Source organism: Mesoplodon mirus, assembly GCF_964341445.2.
Source record: "Mesoplodon mirus genome assembly, chromosome: 12".
NCBI classification, from domain to species: domain Eukaryota; kingdom Metazoa; phylum Chordata; class Mammalia; order Artiodactyla; family Ziphiidae; genus Mesoplodon; species Mesoplodon mirus.
This window is the reverse complement of record NC_138988.1, coordinates 26,572,139-26,593,241: the sequence shown is the minus strand read 5'-3', so window position 1 is coordinate 26,593,241 and position 21,103 is coordinate 26,572,139. Positions and strand designations below refer to the sequence as shown.

At 42.3% G+C, this 21,103-nt stretch overlaps 1 protein-coding gene across 1 annotated transcript in view; it reads left to right on the top strand.

The window, feature by feature from the left end:
• The first annotated feature begins 519 nt into the window (after window positions 1-519).
• SYNPR (synaptoporin) overlaps window positions 520-21,103 on the top strand; it is a 290,500-nt gene continuing 269,916 nt past the window's right edge. The window contains exons 1-2 of the mRNA XM_082639440.1: window positions 520-704; window positions 810-875. Of these exons, the coding sequence (XP_082495566.1) occupies window positions 687-704; window positions 810-875 (84 nt within the window). The 5' untranslated portion in view covers window positions 520-686. The remainder of the gene's footprint in view (window positions 705-809; window positions 876-21,103) is intronic.

The window sequence follows — 21,103 nt, the reverse complement described above, 5'->3', positions numbered from 1 at the left end:
CCCTCTGCTTACCCCTGAGGTAACGGGCAGTGTTTATCCTGTTCCTTGATGTATCCCAGCACCTGGCACTGCTTGGTCACATGGAGAACGTTCCATGAAGGCTCAGAGGAATGACCGAGTCAGCAGTCTTTCTTTGGTGTTCAGAAGTCACCAGAACGCACACACCTCCCCACGTAAGGTGTGGGTTGTCTCTCTCTCTTACCTGGAAACCCCGTCCTCAGGCAGGGGACCGTCTTCCTGAGGGTGCCAGCCTACTTTCCCCAAACCTACAGCACCAAAGTTGCTCTGGAGCCTCAGAGAACCGGGCGCGAAGGACAGCGCCGCTCCCAGTCGCGGTTGGGCGTCGCCCACCTCCTCGCCCTCCCTTCCGGACCTCGCAGCTGGCCAATTGCAGCCTCCCCCGGGCCGCTGGGCGGGCTCCAGCGCCGTCCCGTTCTCCCGCCTCCACAGCAGCTCCGCCTCCCCGCCCGCCCCTCCCACCCTCGCCGCCCGTGCTCACCGTACGCGCGCGCAAGCTTCGAGAAGCCAGAGTCCGCGAGCCCGCGCCGGTCAGTCAGCTCTTCCCGGCCTAGCTCCTCCGGCTCTTCCCGAAAGGGGGCTTCTGGCTCTGAGGACGAGGACGGTAGTGGCTCTCGAACTTCATTTTCAAAGGCACCGCTGGGTGAGAAGCCCAAGCGAGGCGAGCTATGGACCCCGTGAGCCAGGTAGGACCGACTGGGCAGCGCGGGTGATTCCGCGGGGCCCCTGGGGTCCGGATGCTGCGTCTCCAGCCCCTTCCTCACGCTGTCTCTTTCTCTCTCTTGCCACAGCTGGCTTCGGCAGGCACCTTCCGGGTGCTGAAGGAGCCCCTTGCCTTCCTGCGAGCCCTGGAATTGGTGAGTAGCGGTGTGTGTGTGCGGGGAGGGGACCGAGGCAGCGAGCCAGTAGGTGAGGAGAGGTCGGGTGCAGTGCTGTCTGCTCGGTTCTGCTCCAAGCCTGGGATGCAAAAGCCGCTTCCTTCAATCCTCCCCACTCCCCAGGTGCCATTCCGGGATGGCGGGGACAGGATGTAGGGTCCCGGCTTGGAGGCGGGAGCGTGGACGAGTTTTTGCAGGCGCTTAGACGAGGTGTCATGTCTCATGTTACCGAGGCGCTTGCACACGCTCAGGGGCTGGGGAAAGAAGCCTCCTGGGGAGACCGGTCGGGGAGCTGATGGGGGAGCTGCCGCTGGGCTCTGGCTGCTCACCTGGATTATTGCGGGGGTGAGGGTGTGAGAGGAGGGACCCGGAGCTGAGCGGAGTAGCGAGCGGGGAGGGCTTTGCCAAGCTGGGAAAGTTGGTGAGCATTGGGGCAGCTCTCCGCCCCGCCCGGGATGCTTGGAAGCGCTGTGATCCGCGCTCCGCAGCCGGAGCTCCAGGGAGAGAGAAGCTTCGAGGCTGTGAAAGATAGTGCCGTCGAGAGCGGGACTCCTTCTTCCCATCTCAGAGTTTCTCTACTCTGGCTGCTCTCGAGGGCTTTTCTGATTTCTTCTAGAACCTCCCAGCCTTCTCTGTGGAGCTTGCTTCAGCGACGGGGCTTTAGGAATTTATAGTACTCTTCTCTTCTGTCCCCTTAAAAAACAACTTGATAGTCCTAGGGCAATTTATCTGTTGGCAGAGGAGTGAGGTGCAGAAACAGTTACCCAGGGGGCCACAGAGCAATGTTACTGTCGATGCTTGCATGATGGTTATTCAGAGTGAAATCTGCGGGTCACACATTCTCTTGCTAGGAGCTCTGAAAGGCAAGCAAACCTATCTGAACAGAAAGTTCAGAGCCCGTCATGTAGCATTAATCACAGGCCCTATCACTGACTAGCTGGGAAGTTATGTAAGAGCGTGTTCTGTCCTCCCAGGTCTTAGCTCCAAGGCCCAGTATCTAGCTTTGGCCACACAAACTGTGGTACATGCTTACGTGGATGATCTACAGGGTAATCGCATTTGCCTTGTTTGTAAAACTGCATGAAAATGCACGAATATATCAACCGGACATAACATCAGGACAGCATTTGGAAGGCTTGAACTATTGGTTTGGGGATAGCTATTCTAAAACTGTTTTCCTCACAGCCACCGGTTAAAGCAAGCAGGACTCACAGTCTGGGCAGCTTTCAGTTGACTTTCTCAGAGTTCTGTCTGCATTCGATCATTCAGCCATTCAACAAACATTCTCTGTGGAAGAGTGATTTTTTTGCTCAGTGTAAAGGCTCCATTGTCAAGCCATTGTCTCTCAAAACAAAATTCAAAGGGCTGGCATCATTTTTGACATAATCTCTTATTGTTTCACACTGTCACTGTCACTCACCTGAAACATTAGTTTGTATCCCCTTCAGTCCTATTGCAATGTTATTTCATGTCACTCCCCATACACAGCCTCTATGAGTATCTTTCAGAGTGTGGTAAACCTGGATGAATTTTTTTTCCATGCAGATGTCTGGACATGAAATAAAAATATTGGGAAGGTGGGTGCCCAGGAATCTGGATTTTAAACAAGCTCCCCGGATAATTCTTATGCACATTAAAGTTAGAGGACTACCACCCTAAGCTATACAAGGAGCCCCCCAAACTCCAAAGCGCTTTTTACCTTAAGGCTCTTGTTATTCTTATTAATACTATATGGAATGCCCTCCCTCACAGCCCAAGCTGAGAACAAATGTTTGTCTTTTAACCTCAGCTTAAATATTACCTCCTCAGTGAAGATTTCTCTAATATTTGGTTCTTCCCCTTTCCTCTACTCCAAACTGAATGATTCACCCCATTCTTTGGGCTTCCATTACATCTTATCCATTCATTTATTCATGAGAATTTATCACACTGCCTTATAGTTTTTTCTTGGTGTGTGTGTGTGAGAGAGAGAGAGAGAGAGGGAGAGAGAACTTATTACATTTAAAATATTTTTTTGATTTATGTATAGTTGGTTTCCTCTCTCTTCTGGGCCTCTAAGGCTCTAAGGAAGAAGGGATTTTGCTTGTAAATCAGTGATTAGCCTCTCATTTGTGGGAGAGAACCTGAATAAGGGACCAGTGAAACCTTAAAAGGTCAGATAAGTTAGTTGATCACCACCTTTTGAAAGAGCTAAGGTCGAGAGATGAGAGCAGGGACATAGAAGCTTTGAGAAAGTTTATCAAAATGGAGAAAGGGAAATATCTCTTCTGTGCATGCCATGGGTGAAGAGTCACTCTGAGTTCTTTGTTTTCTGTGGGAGATAGTGACGAGAGAGTTCTAGCTCTTGGATGGCAGGAAATTTGTTCTGTTTGCTTCTGTGTTCCCCACAGGTGCCTTTCATGGTGCTCGGTAAACAGTAGTGATCAGCAAAAAGTGTAAATTGAGCACGACAGAGCACTAAAACACCCGGTTTCTCCTGTTCTATAGTGCAACAGCTTCAAAGTTGGTAGTCTTGAAAGGCTTCGAACTACAATCCTTCTTATTTTTCAGTATTTATTCTGTAGAAGTAAAAGTGTATGTAGAGATCTATGTTCAAGGCTATTTACTGCAACATCCTTTGTAGAGGAAAGAACTGGAAACAATTAGTAAGTCCGTTAATAGGAAAATCGTTAATGTATGATTCATGCATGCTGTGAAATATTATACTGTCATTAAAAAGATGGGTTAAATTAATATGCATTGCGCTGGCAGTCAGCATAGGTAATTGTGTTTGATAAAATTAAGTGCAGAAAAATGAGTTTCATTCTTAGTATTTGATGAAATTGTTATATGGAAAAAAGTGGTTTTCGGTTTTCCTTCTTTTAATCAACACATGGATAATATATTCAGTCAGATTTCAGACTAATGTATAGCATACAATATTTTTGTAAAAATAAAAAAAGACAATATAGTTTTGTGTGTGAATGTGGGTACGTGTGTTTGTAATTTGTATAACCATAGATGTATACCTCTGAACTGTTAAAACTGATGTTTTTCCCAAAGGGTGTAATTTGAGGTTCAGTGGGGAGAGAAGAGGGTGAAGGAAAGCTGTGGTCTTCAGGAAGAATCACAGGCATATCACTTGTCCACAGTTGTGCACATGAGTAATTAAAAAAAAAATGATCTTCTATGGATTGACCATATGAAGCAGTATTACTTCTAAATACATCCTCCACTTTAAGATTTATTGCCTTGGGGGGAAAATGCACTTTATTGATGTGTTCTTTGCTTAGGAAAGGCTCATGTATACAGTAGATTTAAAGTTTAAACAACATATAAAGGTCAAGTCTTCAGGGAAAAAGCTTTAGCCAACTTCAAAGACCTTGAGGCAAAACTTCCAAATCCTTAATCTCTACTTAAATGAGGTCAGGGGACTTTCCGCTATCTTTTGGGTCAAAACCAAAATTCAGGACACAGCACTGACTCTGGTGGTCTGTTTTGTTTATTCCCTGATGATAAAATAGGTCCAGAAAAATGTCTTAAACCATCATTTGGAGATGGTAAAAAAATTTTTTTTAATTGAACTTACCTTATTTCTCAGACTTACTAAATTGGTATAGAATCCTGCCTTCCACTGATCATTCTTATTTTGCTACTTCAATTCTTTGCCAGTAGAATTTTGGCCTGCTTTTTTTTTTTTTTTCCTTTTAAAGCATTTTTCTTAATACATTCTTTTTTCTCTCTATTATTTACAAGGCTCTGGATTTGCACCTGTGGATTTATGTGTAATGGAATGTAGGGACCCCAACAGTTCCAAATTGTCCAGGACTAGAATTGGTGCACATGTAAGGGCATCAAAGGGACTTCATCTCCCCCAAATGATATTTGCTTGGCTGGCAGGTCCAGACTCCATCCCTCTAAAATTAACTGCTGGGGCAACTTGCTTCATTCCTCTAATTCTTATTCTCTGACCTCCGTCCCCCATTTTGCTACCATTTCTGCTACAACCCCTGGACTCCATATCTCCATTCTGCCTTTCCTTTCTGCCTTTCCAAAGGAGGCCAGCTTATCCAGAGATGCATCATGTCTGATGTACGAGGCATAGAGCTCGTTGATATAAATGGAGGCACCTGCTTCCCTAATCTTCATTCCTGAATCTGAATTCTGATCTCTGTTTTTCAAACGTCATACTGCTTGCTTGATATGAATAGTATTTCTGATCATGTTATTGATAATAACACAGTAAGCATGTTTATGATATAATATAATATAATATAATATAATATAATATAATATAATATAGTTATCATTTTAAACTCTTAAGGAGAGAAGTAACAGTAGCTACCTCTGTCATGCAGGCTTCATATGAGGCAGTATATTCCAGTGCTTTCCATACATCATTGTATTGAATCTGTATGGCTTACATTCCCATTTCACCACGGAATTCAGGGGATATTTATAACTCATCAGGGGCAAAATTGTAGGAAATGGTAAAGCCAAGATTTGACATTCTCACTCCAAACCGTGTTCTCTTAAATGCTACACTCTTCTGCTTCCTTCAATGCGACAGGCACCTGCTGTAACTTATCCCTAATCCTCAGAAACGTTAAAAGGCAGATGCTATCTGATTTTGCAGTGGTTATCTCACCCACTCTGATATGTATTTCAGGCCTTTTCTGAAAATGCCAAGGAGTGTTTATATTTAGAGACTAACTCAAGAGACATCAATTGTCTTTGATATTGTTTTATTTTCTGTTGGTTATTAATTAACCAAGGTAGAGTAGGTTCTAATTAAAAATCAGTATCTTTTCATTTAAAATACATAGAAAAAGATTTTGATTATAAAGCCAATAATTTAATCTTATTTTATGGGTCTTTTTTTTCTATTTTCTTAAAAATACCTGTGCATGAGTCAGACAACTCTTTTTTTTTAAGCATAAATAAGACAGGAATTCTAACATACAACTTGTTTAAATTATGAGCAGCAATCTGCCATTGAGGGTGGGATGTAATTTCAAAGCTACATTAATTTGGATTTAATTATAACTTCTAGCTTCTCAAGTGACAAAAATCATGTATAAATGAAATATGAATCAATAAATACACTTTTCATAAAAGAGAAGCTCCCCAGTGGGCTAATGGATTTGTCCCTTCATGCTTTTCTGAGTTTCATTAAGACATTGGTATTTTGCCCCACGAGTACAGAAAAAAAGGATTAAAATACTACCTATGGATTTGAATCCCAATTTTATTCTTCCACTAGCTTGGTGACCTTGGGCAAGTTATTTAACTTTATTAGGTATCATTTTTTTCTCATCCGTAAGATGGGACTGATAACATCAATAGTTGCTACTTCAAAGGATTGCTATAAATGACTTAATTCACATAAACCACCTTGCGTAGTGCCTGGGCTATAAAAAGTGCTCAGCAAATGATTGTGAAGGTGATGATGTTGATAGTGATGATGATGGTGATAATGATGATAACAATTTGAGTGATTCTGGGAATGATGAAAAAGGAAGAAGTAGAAATCTACTGGAGAGTAATTTATAACATTATGGCAACTTCTTGCAAGTTAGAGTCTTGGCAAAGTTCTGACATAGAAAATCTATATTCACAGTTACGTGTGTGCCTCTTTTGAGCCCCTCACCCCTTATACCTTGCTACCAGGGATTTTTTTTACCATAGCATGTGTGACTCTCTAAGGAATTGCTCCTTGGAATAACTGCATTCAAGGAACATTCCAGAGTGGCCAGTGTTGGACCTAAAGGAAAAGAAGAATTGCAGGAACTTAGTTCTAAGGAATTTTTTTGTTGAGGTGTGGGGAGACAGTCTTCCTGATCTTTCTGAGATCATAATCCATAGACATTGCTTATTCTTGAAAGAGTTACATGTATCCAACTGAATTCTCCAGGGTGTAGACAAAGGTTCTTATAGCATCAACCACTCTAAGGCACTTACTAACCACACCCTAATACCCAGGTACACCTGACTCTTGGGAATCACCCAGATAAAAATAGGAGAAGAACCCTGCTCTTATGCTCAAGTAGAAACATCACCCTTAGTTCTCTGTTCCCCAGAGGATTCACATTTCTTCCTGATTCAGGTAAGAAAAATAGTCTTAGGTTAATATAAAAAAATAATAAAAAGCCTCTAAGGAATACATCTACAAAACAATGACTTTCCTTTGAGTCTTCTCCTTCTGCAGGCATGTCTTTGACCTTGGCTATATTTGTAATTATTCTCGTTCATTCTGTTAGCTTAGCCATCCTGTGAGAACCTCACTTCCTCACTGAATTTTGGGGACAACACCCCTTGCCTACCTTCTCATAGTTTTGGAAATTTTAAGTAAGAACAAGCAAGTAAAACACTTTGTAAACTACTAAATGTCCTCCAAAACTAAAAGATAGTTGTGATCATGATGATGGTGATGATAAGAGGCAATTTTCTCCAATCTAGAAGACTCTGGATATCATGGGATAATTGGTGAAGACTTGGGTGTGAAGTATCTCTGCTCCCTGTGGGGCTGAGCCCTTCTCAACCACTCTCCATCCTCTAGCTTTTGCCCCAGTCTTTTTGGTCTCTTTGGAACCCACAAGAGAGAATGTTGCTGTCTGTTGAAACTGATGCATCATCAAAACTTGGAGGAAATCCACCCTCAACCCTTTTCACTCTTATACTAAAAGCCTGTTTCTTGCTCTGTACACATTTCATCTTTATTAGATATTTGGGGGGCCTGGTGATGGTCTCTTGCTGGGCTAATGGACTTTTGCACATGCCCCTTCCGGTGCTTAGAACACACAGTCTCTTTTTTCACCAAACCCCCTTTGGCTGGCAAATTCCTCTTCTCTTTTCAGGTGTCAATTTAGACATCACTTCTTTTGGACTTCTTTTTTTTTTTTAATTTATTTATTTTTGGCTGCATTGGGTCTTTGTTGCACGTGGGCTTTCTCTAGTTGCAGTGAGCGGGGGCTACTCTTCATTGCGGTGCACGGGCTTCTCACTGCGGTGGCTTCTCTTGCTGAGGAGTACGGGCCCTAGGTATGTGGGCTTCAGTAGTTGTGGCACATGGGCTCAGTAGTTGTGGCTTGCGGGCTCTAGAGCGCAGGCTCAGTAGTTGTGGCACACGGGCTTAGTTGCTCTGTGGCATGTGGGATCTTCCCGGACCAGGGATCGAACCCATGCCCCCTGCATTGGCAGGTGGATTCTTAACCACTGCACCACCAGGGAAGTCCAACATCACTTATTTTGGGAGGACCTCTCTGAGTAGGGAGGTCCCTCCAGATGAAGTCAGTCTCCTGATGGCTCCCAGAGCACACTGTTTAGTGACTTTGTTTTACATTTTAGCTCCTCACCCAGACTAAAGGCTCTGTGAAAACAAGGATCTTGTTTGTCTTGTTCATCAGTACATTCTAAATATCTAACACAGTGCTTGACACATGGTAGGAACACCTCCAGGGGCATTCATAAGTCCCACCAGAACACCCAGGCAGTTGAACATAGGAACCAGGCAATTGACGATATGCAATATCCTGAGATAAACCATAATGGAAAAGAATATAAGAAAGAATGTGTATATATATATATATATATATATATATATATATATATATATATATATATATATACAAAACTGAATCACTTTGCTGTACAGCAGAAATTAACACAACACTATATTGAAGTACTTTGTACTTCAGTATAAAACTTCAATACTTTGTACTTCAATAAAAAATCCAAAACATCCAGGCAGTAGGTGCTTAGTAAGTATTGGTTGAAGGAAGTGAGGGGAAAAAAGGAGGGAGGAAAGAGAATAGAGAATGAATAAATGAATCCTTGAGAGCACATTGGGTGGAGTGTCAAGTACCTTTCATGATCTCCATTGTGAAGAGGAATTGTAGGGACTCCCATAGAAACAAAGGTTTAGCTGTCAGTCTTGGTTGTGAAGGAGAGTAACTCCTGACTCAACTGTCGAGGAAAGAGGGCAGCTGCAGGCGTGCCCACTGTGCAGCGCGGAAGGAGAAAGAACTCTTAGGGAAATAATCGCGCGAGGACTGGCACAGGCCCAGGCTTCAGGTCTTGGGTTCAAGGCAATGCCTTAGCAAGAGTGTTGCCAGTATCGTGCCTTGGCCGCTGTCCCACTGCCTTCTTGGTGTGTTCCCTTTCTGCTGCTCGTTGAGCTCATTCTTTCTGTGATTCTCATCTCACGTCCTAAGAGAAGGAATACGATTGGCTCAGCAGATAATTTGTTCAGGGGACACAACCGTTGGCCCCAGGCCATATCAGGCTATGGATTGGCTGCCCTGGGCCAGAGGTTCACTGCGAGTCCCTGTCACTTGTGGCCTGAATACAAAGTGTCATGAGATTCAAAACATGTACCCTAGACTGTTCTTTAAGTCCCGGGCACTTTAGGCACAGGGAGAGGTGTATGTGTCTGGTGGACGAAGAAGGCAGAACTGGTAATTTTCTTAAGGAGAAGACATTGCCTCTTTGAGATTTGGGGAGAAGGCTTCCTGGAATTCACTCTGACGAGGGGCCATTGGGGAGATTCACACTGATAATGTGATCTGGAGGGGCTGTGCCTTTGCCCCTTCAACACGTGGGCTCTGCCAGCCTGTGCCGCTTGTTCATCAGTTGAAAAGCCTCTTTCTGAGAATAATGATGGGGTTTTTCCCTAGTCATGAGATAGCCCATTCGTGAAGGAAAACGTATAACCCCAAACCACACATACATCATCTTTGTTCATAAATTGGTAGGTTAATTCAACAATGGCCCTTAACATTAGAAGGCTACATTAATGAGTACCTCAGTTATCTGCTTGTGTTTATTAATGTGGTAGAAAGGAGAAAAACATGAATGGATGGGGGGGTTTAATTTAATATCCCTATGCAAATAAAATTTTTTATCCTGAATGTTTACTCATGGGAGAGTCATTGGCTTGCCTGGTGTGATGGGTCCTGTTTGTTTCAGGAGGGTATGGGGGAGGAATTGGTTGACAGCAAGAATCCCATGAAAAACCTGGAAGGTAATGTGGGGCTTGAAGGAGCCTGGGCTTTGGAATGAGCTTTTTGCTGGAAGGCTGGCTCTTCTCTCCAGCCATGGGACACTGAGCAGATTACATGATTGTGCTTGTCCTCAGGTCCGAGGCCATCCAATGAAGGTCATGAAAGTCACATCTTTGGGTTACTGTGAGGGTTCAGTAAGACAGTGTTTATAAAAACCCCAGCAGAGCATCTGGTTTATATTGAGGCTCCCTAACTGTAACTAAGGAAGAGGTTGTTAAAGACAATGATATGCTATCTGTAAATAAAATTAAGCATTCCAAAATTTTTCAGGAGAGTATAAACATAAAGTTTGGTCAGTATATTATCATCATATTGTTTTTTATTTCTATTCTCTCTTCATTGTGAGATAATCATAAAATATACACAAGTAGTAGTAACACTAATACATAGAGACAAGGACTTAACCTAAGTGCCCTACATGTGTTATTTCACTTGATCTCACTTTACTTTTGAAGGACCAAATAATAACCCTTTTTGTATGTGAAGGAACTGAGGCCTAGAGAGGGCAAACAACTTGCTTAAAATCATACAGCGAGCATGTGAGAGAGCTAGGACTTGAACCCAGGCAACTAGATGCCAGGCCCCTTGATCTTAATCGTTTTTCCACATCACCACCCATTAGTAATGATCACTCATTACCTCTGAATCTTGAAGTTAAATGATTTCCCCAATGAAAACAGCCAGGACAATATATATAATTGCTTCTTAAAGTCATGTCTTCTTATTCCTCATTCAGGTACCTTTCTGCTATCTCATGTTGTCAGAGCACAAAGAAAAATATAAATGCTCATCCCCATAATGACTAAGGATGTCCAGACCTTCTCAGGGACCTTTTTTCCTTCTCAAAAATACTCCTAACCCCTGAGAAAATTTTACTGATCTGTGTATCTTTTCTAACAAAATCTTTATTCACTGATCCATTGCATAAAGAAATTCAGGTTTAGGAATGTGTTGTTGAAACATGCCTATAAAGAGTTTTGTAGAAGTCAGAAAGGATCCAGATATTTAGCAAGATGATGAACACTTAAATTCTTTTTGGATGCCTGATAAATTACTTGAGTCAAACAGATTCCATCATGGATGCAGGAAGAGCAAATGACTTGTCTGCCCATTGTGTGTGTGTGTATGTGTGTGTGTATGTGTGTGTGTGAGCTGCCATCCTTTGGATTTGTTACTTTGAAGGATTTGTGTGCCAAATAAGAAGACATACCCCCTATGGCTTTAACAAGAAACGCTCACACATCCGTCTTGTCTACCATGAGACTGCCTGGCTGTGCTTTCATGCCCTTAATTCACCTGATGGCTTTGCCTGCACTTGATAGACAGTTGGCATTACCTGTGGGATCCTTCCTGAAGCAGAAATGTAGAAGAATTGAGAAGGTAGAAGGGTTAGATTAGAGGAAAAAGAAATAACAGAAAATTAGTAAGCACAAGCCCATCATCTGAGTGAAGAATGGAGATCCTGGGAGATACTTAAGCTAGAAAAGGGGGTGGCTTGATGAGTAGAGAACTGTGACTGTGATTTGGAATATGCTGCCTTTAGAGCCATACTAGCTTGGGTTCAACCATAGACCTTGAGTGTGTTCAAGGGCAAATCAACCTTACTGAGTCTCAAGTTCCTTGGGGATTTTACTTACCTAAAAGATATCTTTACATGATAAAAATGAATTCATGACTAAAAACCCTTGGACACGCCCTTTCTGTCCCTGACTCTCAACTTCTTGAACTGTAAAATGAGGACAAAATCTTGAACACAGACTTGTGAAATAAGCTGAGCCAACATGTGTGAAAGTTCCCATAAGAGGGCTCAGTAAATATTGAATGTTCCCAAATCTAGAAAACTAAAGCTCAGGTGTCTGGGGACTCTTTACTGTAGGAGCAATGCCTGATGTGTTACCTTTACTTTTCATCTACGGCTGCAGTTATCTGAGGAAGGGGAGAAGGCATATGTTCATGTTTCATAATCATTGACTAGACTGTGTAGAAGAACTTTAGTCATCAGAATCGCATCACAGATTCTATTTATGAAGCAACTGAAAGCAAAACATGAATATATGTATTTGAAATCTATTTTAGATGACGTGCTTCATTGGTTAAAAAAAACAAAGAATATGTATGAAATTGTTTGTGGCATTAAACTCTAACCTAGAGTTTAGAGGGAAAGTATAGTCTTTCTGGGGCAAAGACTATGCTTATTAGCAAGAATGATAAATTTGAAGTATAAATATTGTTTATACTTTTTATTACTATTTTAAATTGCTGGCTCCTTTTTGTTTTCTTTTTAATGCCTGGCTTTATTCATTACATTTCCCTCATTTGGTAACAGAAAGAATGACTGGGTTTGACTGTCAGCTCTACCACTGATAAGCTAGGTAACCTTGGGCACCTTACTTAACCCCTTTGGGCCTTTCATATATATAAGAGTAGAAATAATAATAATTAGCAGGAAGAATTATTGTGTTGGTTAAATGAGATAACACTTGCAAAGAGTGGTGGCTCATAGCAAGCACTCAGTACATTTTTATTTCCTTTCCTTCTTTCCCTCAGAATGTGTTTTACTACCAATGTAAATTTCTAAAGAATTTGTGAAATTCTGGAAAATTTCACAAGTCTTTTTGTTTCTCTAGGTGTTCCTTGGTGTTCTCATGTTCTCTCTTTCTTTCTTTCTCTCTCTCTCTCTCTCTCTCTCTCTCTCTCTCTCTAATACATACACACATGCACACACATGCATTCTTTGTACTAAAGGCCATAAAGAGCAGGTACCTAAGCCAAATGAATTCAAATGGGACAGTATGATCTGGCAGGTGTGGTCGGCAAGGAGAGAATGATTAGAGTAGATCATCAAGCCCTAGATCAGTGTCCTAGACACATTGGAGCCCCAGGCTGTCTGCAGGCTTTGGCTAGATGACCATGAATTTGTGATGCTTTTCTGAAAGGAATAACATACTTTTTTATTTTAAAGAAAAAGCCCCCATAAACAGTAGGAGTTCACTAAATGGCTGTAAATAAATGTGCTCTTGTTATGTGCCAGGCTGTCCTAAATCAGTGCTATGTGCATTATATATACAATTTCAACTCTTACATTGACCTCATAAGGTCCACTTGCCCAGAGCTACTGAGCTGATAGATGACCAAGGCAGGATTTCAAGCCACGTATGTTTGACCTCCTGCCTCTCCCACGCTGCTGTGATCTAAACATACTACGCATATGGGTATTGGGGGGTGGATTTCTTTTGACTTGCTATTTGCAGCCATCTTTATGCATAAGTTATTTGTTTAGTAATTTAAAATCACAAAACTGTAAGCAAAAGTTAGGAAAGCAAAATTACCCAATGTCGTCCTACTGAGAGACAACTAAGGTTAATATTTGGAAAAGTATTCTTTCAGACGTGTTGATGTACCTTTTTTCCCTGAAAAAAAAAAAAAAGATACGTTAGATTGCTAGGGCTACCGTAACATAGTACCACAAACTGGGTGGCTTTAACAACAGAAATTTATTGTCTCACAGTTCTGGAGACCAGAGGTCTGAGATCAAGGTGTGGGTAGTGTTGGTTCCTTCCGAAGGCCATGAGGGAGAATCTGTTCTTTACCTTTCTCCTAGTTTCTGGTGGTTTGCTGTTCCTTAACTTGTAGATGATGTATTGCCTGACTTTCTGCCTTTGTCTTCACATGGTGTTCTCCCTGTGTGTGTATCTGTGTCCAAATTTCCCTCTTTATATAACACAAGTCATATTGGATTAGGGCCCACCCAATGCCAGTGTGACTTCATCTTCACTAATTACATCTGCAATGACCCTATTCCCAAATAAGGTCACATTCTTAGGTACTAAAAGTAAGGATTTCAACATATGAATCTTGGAAGGACACACTTCAACCCATAACAGATGGGTTCTTAGAATAGATACTACTTTGTCATCTGCTTTGCCACTGGATAAAATATCTTTCTTCACAATTTTAATGGCTTCACACTGTATGCCTATACTAGAAATTATTTAGTCTCTACTTTTAATAGTTTTAAAATGGATATTATTTTTAAAACCTGCAAACAATCCCTTCTTAAAGATAAATGTTTACTGTACCTCTATTATTATTTACTTAGTTTCCAGATGTAGAATTTCTTGTTCAAAAGGTTATGCATTTTTAAGGTATTTGAAACAAATGCCAGATTGCCCTCCAATGAGGTGCTTCCACTGTGGGCATTACCAGTTAAAAGGTTTTCCAATTTCATAGATGAAAATGTAATCTTGATTAAATTTGTACTTCTTTAATTTGTAGTGAGATTGCACATTTTTTATAAGATTGTTTATCTTCTCATTTTCATTTGGAAACATTTTAATAGACAGAATGGATTTGTAAAGCAGTAACTGAGGCTGCCAAATTCATGATGCTGTTCACGTGGGCTTTTATATAAGCTGCTGCCTTAATCTTTCTTGGTCATTGTACTACTCCACCATTTGGAAATTACTTAGATTGCTGTACTCTGACTTGGGTAGAGAGGCAAATACTGAGCCTTCCTTTCTCTGAATCATTATATAAGAATAGATTTATGTAATTTTTAGCATACCAAAGTTAACTTCTGTGTTATGAATCTTTAATAATATAATTTTATAATCTAAATTTATCATCCAATTTGCATTTATTTATATTTTTAATATTAAACTTATTTATCATCAGTAACTTATTTTACCTTTAATGATACTCATAAGTGTTGGTCCATACTCAGTACCTTTCTGAAATGTGAAGCTCACGCATATGCCTGTAGTGACTTAGGCATACAGATTTATACCATACCTTCTTCGGGTTTGAGGCACTTGGAACTTTAATAACTCTTTTGAGGGAAAGGCAGAGTGGATGGGGTGCTACTGCATCATTTGAGGAATCGTGGGGTGTATCTGGCTCATGATTGTAGAAAGCCCTATCAATAAAATAAAATGAATTCAGCAGCTGCCTGATGCCAAGGGCATTTCCTCTCTTTCTTGGATCACATTCCTGACCACACTTGCTATTAACAATGATAACATTATGGATGCACTCTGCCTCTGCCTCACGCAGGGCTATTTTGGGCCACCTTGGCCTCTCTGAATTAAATTACAGTTGTTAACACTCACTGTATACTTACTGAGCTCCAGGCCCTGTGCAAAATGCTTTCAACAGGTATGCCATTTAATTCTAGCGACTCTATTACAGGGCACACATCATTATTTCCCCTTCTTTAGGCAAGAAATCTGAAGATTAGAAAAACAAGTTTAGTTGTGTATGGGTTAAGTGTGTGTAGTTGATAACAAAAGAGCTGAGATTTGAACCCAGGTCTTCAGTACTTCAAAAAGATCCTGTGCGCTTCACCTAGCAGTTGTAGAGGAAGAAGAGTTCCCATTCTCTCCCAGAGACCAGATCCCTATGGGAAGAACGGTCCCAGCCAACAGGGCTGCTGTCTGTAGCCCTAAGTGAACCCAGCTGAGGGACAGGCCCAACCATTTAGCCAGACCGATGGTACCTATCAAGGCAAAATCCACCAAGGTGGTGGTTGGACTGAACCTACTTATTTGTCTCAGTTAGGTGGGGAATTCTTTTGTGGGCCGGCAGAGCAAAATTCTTGAGTTCTCTTTGCAGTTCAAAGGCAAGTACTTTTTTAAAAAAAAGCATGTCTAATGAATTCACTTGATAAAACAATAAATGAAAGAAAGCATGGTTTTTACTTACTTTGAATTGTAAAAGAAATTCTGATTTGTAGAAATCAGCACCACAGTGGCCTAGGCAAAGGATGGAAAATACTCAAAAAGAGCCAGGGGCTGGTTGCTCCCTGCCTTTTCAGTTTGTCAAGAAGGTGTCCGCAAAAAAAAAAAAAAAGAAGGTCTCCACCACCCTTTAACTGACCCCCATCTGCTTGTAAAAATGCAAAGATCCACCCTTTAACTGACCCCCATCTGCTTGTAAAAATGCAAAGATCCTTGAGCTTGTAAACCTTTTGTTTTATTGCCTTGTTTTGGGCGACACCCAGTTTCCTCTCCCATACTGGTTAGCCTGCCTTGGAAGAACTTGGGGAACGTGCCCATGGCCATCTGGCTGGTAAATGTTGGGGGCCAGAATGCAAACCAGGTTTGTTGGGGGCCAGGCAGCTAACGTGTGAGGAAGCAGAAAGCAGGTTGCCATAAGAGGCAACATTGCTGACCAGAGGTGATGGCATTTCTGCCTATAGATGCAGCTGCTTCCACTCTAGCCAGTTGTTGCTGAGGAGGAGCATAGGCCTAAAGTGTCTAGATATTTCCACTTTTCTTTTTTTTTTTTTTTTTTTTTTTTTTTTTTTCTTTTTGCGGTATGCGGGCCTCTCACTGTTGTGGCCTCCCCCGTTGCGGAGCACAGGCTCCGGACGCGCAGGCCCAGCGGCCATGGCTCACGGGCCCAGCCGCTCCGTGGCATATGGGATCCTCCCAGACCGGGGCACGAACCCGTATCCCCTGCATCGGCAGGCGGACTCTCAACCACTGCGCCACCAGGGAGGCCCTCCACTTTTCTTAAGAAAATGGCAATAAGAATTCTGGTGCTATCCTTGGGAGGTTTTTTTTTTTTTTTTTTTTTTTTTTTTTTCTGGCTGCGCCGGGTCTTTGCTGCTGCTGGCGGGCTTTCTCTAGTTGCGGTGAGCAGAGGCTACTCTTCACAGTGCATGGGCTTCTCAATGTGGTGGCTTCTCTTGTTGTGGAGCACGGGCTTCAGTAGTTGTGGCTCACGGGCTCTAGAGTGCAGGCTCAGTAGTTGTGGTGCACAGGCTTAGTTGCTCGGCGGCATGTGGGATCTTCCCAGACCAGGGCTTGAACCCGTGTCCCCTGCATTGGCAGGCGGATTCTTAACCACTGTGCCACCAGGGAAGCCCCTCCTTGGGAGGTTTTAACGTTGGAACTGTCTTCTATTTTTCAAACACCGGGAGGCCCATACTTTGCAGAATACATAAAGCATGGCTGACTTCTGGATGTAGCCCACAGTCTCCAGCTTGTTCCCACTGAACCCCAGAATCCTGGCACCTGGAGGCTTTGTCTCTGTGCCCCCAAGGACCTGGCCCAGTTCCTCTTGCACAGAAAGTTCTCAGGAACCATTTGACTGATGAATGGGAACTTTGGTGTTGAGAAATTAACCCTAGCTTGGTTTTTGAAATGATGGAATTAGTGACTTCAAGGATCCCTTTTGCCTTTTGTCAGATAAAATAAAAATTTATTTTCACTAAATATCTAGGAAGCATAAAAATATAAGGTCGATGTCTTGGACCAAAACCATAATGGGAATGGAGGTCATGGCTCCTAGTAGCAATGTAGGATAAGTTAGTAATACAGCTCTGGGTCCCAGACAGTGCATTGAGAAGAACTGAATTTCTCAGTCAACCAGTGTAATCTCAAAGAATTCTGTTCATAAAAAGTACAGTTTAATTGTTTATAGCTTAAGGAATCATTGAATGATGGGGGAGAATTCTGTATATTTATCTAGAGTAGACTATGCAATAGAACATTCTGCAATAATGGAAATGTTCTATTCTTCACTGTCCAATGCAGCAGTCACTAGCCATGTGTGGCTATGGATCACTTGAAACTGAGCAACCAAATTTTTAATTTAATTTATTTATAATTAATTTAAATTTAAATAGCTAGTGGTTACCATATTGGACAGCCCGTGTGCAGAGAATCAGACCATCTATCTGTTTTGCAAGGGTGATGTGCTAAACTTCGGCAAAAACTTAATAGGGACTGGCTCTGTTCTTTAAAACATTCAATTTTACATTATTTTTCAACACACATCATACAGTTGGTGGCAGGGAGTTTTTCAAGCCAACTTCTAGAAATTTATCAGATGCTGAATTTTCCAAGCTTTACCAGCTCTTTATGCTTTTTATGCATTTTATGTATTTTCATATATTTGTGAACTTTATACATTTATACATCAATTTTATAGATTGAAATAAAAAGATAGAACAAACTAATAACCTTTTCTATTTGCCCCCTGATATGAGGCAAGATGACAGTTGTTAAAATTTATACTAATTTGTTAGCACAAGAATATCTCATAATAATAGTTACTATTTTTTAATGAGGATATGCATTTTATTTGGGAAGCAGGCTAAAAGTTACACAGATTGCTCAGTATCATGTTAAGCAGAAAAATTAATTTCTTTAAGGTTTGGTTATCAAGAAATCATATTGAGACATTTATTTATTCCATGATAAGCAAGCTAGTCTGGTAATGTTTTGACAGTGGCCATATGAGCAGTATAATTAGCATGCAAGTATACATTTAAGAGGAATAAGAGCATGGTAATCAGATTAAGAGAGCATCACTAGGGCTTCCCTGGTGGCGCAGTGGTTGAGAGTCCGCCTGCCGATGCAGGGGACACGGGTTCGTGCCCCGGTCCGGGAAGATCCCACATGCCGCGGAGCAGCTGGGCCCGTGAGCCATGGCCACTGAGCCTGCGCGTCCAGAGCTTGTGCTCCACAACGGGAGAGGCCACAACAGTGAGGGACCCGCATACTGTAAAAAAAAAAAAAAAAAAAAAAGAGAGAGAGCATCACTATTGTGGTGTCAGCCATATGAGCAAGACCTGAAAGTGAGCAAGTCTGTGTGTCCCACACCTTTCTTGCCCGCTGTTTCAGTCACCCATAGACAGTATAGAATTTTCAAGTTGGCCCTAGTGTCCTAGTTTTGCAGTGTTTTTGTTTGGGTTCCCTTGAGAGCAACACCTAAACCAAAAGCAGCATCTGTGAGGGTAATTTACTGGGAAATGATCCCAGGGGAATAGGAATGAGGCACCAGGGAAGTGAAATGGGGATGGGGAAGGAGGCATAACCAATAACTCATAGGGCTTCCTGAGAGAGCGTCATGCAATGCATCTCAGAACTAAGTACCTTGGGGACAAAAGGGGGAAGTAGTAACCTTTTGGCTCCCACCCCTGTTACTCAGGGGTGGCCTCATGGAAAGTAACTCCTGTCTTAGTTTTAGTTTCCCAAAAGCACACTCTGAGGTAAGGATGACAGTAGTTTCTTTGGCAGGTAATTCCCGCAAACACCGGTAAGGGGGTGGAGAAATGGGACAGGGAATGGAAAGCAATAGAGAACACATTACTTAAAATGTTACCACCATTGGCAATTGAAGGTTAATCCCAGTGGGAGATACTGGAGGCCAGCGTAAAACACTCATTGGCTATAATTGTGTCACCTTGCTATTTCTGAAGAGGCTGGAAAATGTAGTTTGTAGCTGGGTGTGCTGATACCTGCAACAGAACTGTTACTAAAGAAGAGGAAGAGACTGGATCTTGGGGAGTTACCAGTTTCTGACACAGCTACTCAACAGATATTTTTCAAATAGTTGCTGAATTCTCCACTTTGCTTTGGCTGAATTTATATTTTTTTAAAAAGTCTTTTCTGATCCTTATCAGAGATCATTAAGCAGAAATCATTTGGTTGCAAGGAACAGGAACCCATTCAAACTGGCTTAGGGGAAGAATAGGATATACTGGAAGGAATCAGGGTTATCAAAAAGCAAGATTAGTCAGGCTTCACGAGAGAGAGGAAGAAGAAAGGGAGAGCTGGGAGGTGAAAAATCTCTCCATCGTCTTGCCGCGCCCTTGTTTCATCTGCTCTTCGCTCCTCTTTGTATCTTGGCTCCATTTCTCTGACTTTTACTGTCAGTATCTTGCTCTGCTTTTTGTATTCAAGGAAGGCACCATCTGCCCCCTGCCTGATTCTAACCACACAGTAGGAGCATCCAACACTGTTGCTCTTGGCACAAATTCTCCAGAGACAGAGAATGGCTGACTCAGCCTCACCTGTGGTGTGGTTCAGCTAAGGTTCTATCCCCAGATCTGGGCAAAGGAGTAGGACCACATAGTATACAGAAGCTAGCCAGTGTTGGAGGGAAGGAGATTCTTCTAGAAGGGGCAATGAGTGGGGAGAAAAGTGTTGCTATCTCTACTTCACTGAGAGTGACTTTCTTCAAGTATGAGAAATTGCAACATTTATAAGAAAGCAGAATCCCAAGGCAGTTGGTAATCATTGCTGAATCACAAACCCCCAGGAGAATGGTGGTAGTAGTTCCACAATAATTGAGAAATGAGCACAAATGAGGTGTCTCTGTGGGTGGTGACCGCCACTTAGATGGTGGGGACACTCCTTTTCAGACCATCTCCTGTGCAGCAGGAAGAGGCTCTTCCATGTTTTGAACGTGGCATTGTTGAATTCATTAATCATTAGAGGTGCTTGGTATTAAAATTAGCAGCAGATGATGAGTGTCCTTGATTGCAGAATTGGAATATGTTTTTCTCTTGTGGTGCTGCAGAGTGATTGGGATATATTTTTGTTAACTGTTCCAAGTTTCCCTGCCAGTTTCAGAAGAACTCTTCACAGAAGAGCTGGTTGGGGTACAGAAATGGGGAGCGGAAGAAGGCGGGAATATGAGTCACCTCCAAGTGATGCCTTGCAAATTGTACTTTGGCAAGTGACATTTTATAAAATTTGTTACCCAGAACCCCCTTTAAAAATGCTACTTGAGTTCTGAGTCTGAATTCTAGAAGGTATATTCTCTCTCTCTCCATCCATTCATCCATCCATCTATCCATCCATCCATCTTCATTCTAAGGTAATGTCAGCATGGATCTGCTGACTCAAATGCTTTGGTTTAAAAAAATGTGGCACGGTGTTGGTATTCAGTAGCTTGATACCAGCCTTCAGGTATGCTTTAAGGATAAAATAATTGTGCTGGGCTCTGATGGTCTCCTGCCCAGATCGCCTTTACCAGGCTCGTGCACAGCCGTCTTCCAACTTCAGCTATTGTGAATGTAGATTGCTAACAGATCACAGCTGTCCCCTACCCAGAAAATTGCCTTTGGCCGAATGAAAGCCACCAAAACTAGGAACTTATTCTCTGCCCCAGGGGAAACCACAGCTGGTAACTGTCTAATACTGGGGTACACAAAAGACTGGGTCCCTTGCCTCAGGGTGGGACCATGTCTGGTACAATTCACACTTGACAGCAGCTGGCAGGGTCAGACTGAAGCTGGCCTCTGGCTGACACCACATCCTTGAGCATCCCCTTCCTTCAGCTCTCCAGGAAACAGCTCTCTGCTGTTTCCTGGAGAGCACTTCCCTGGTAAATCAAGAGCACTCCAATCTCTGTCTCAGGCTCCGCCTCTAG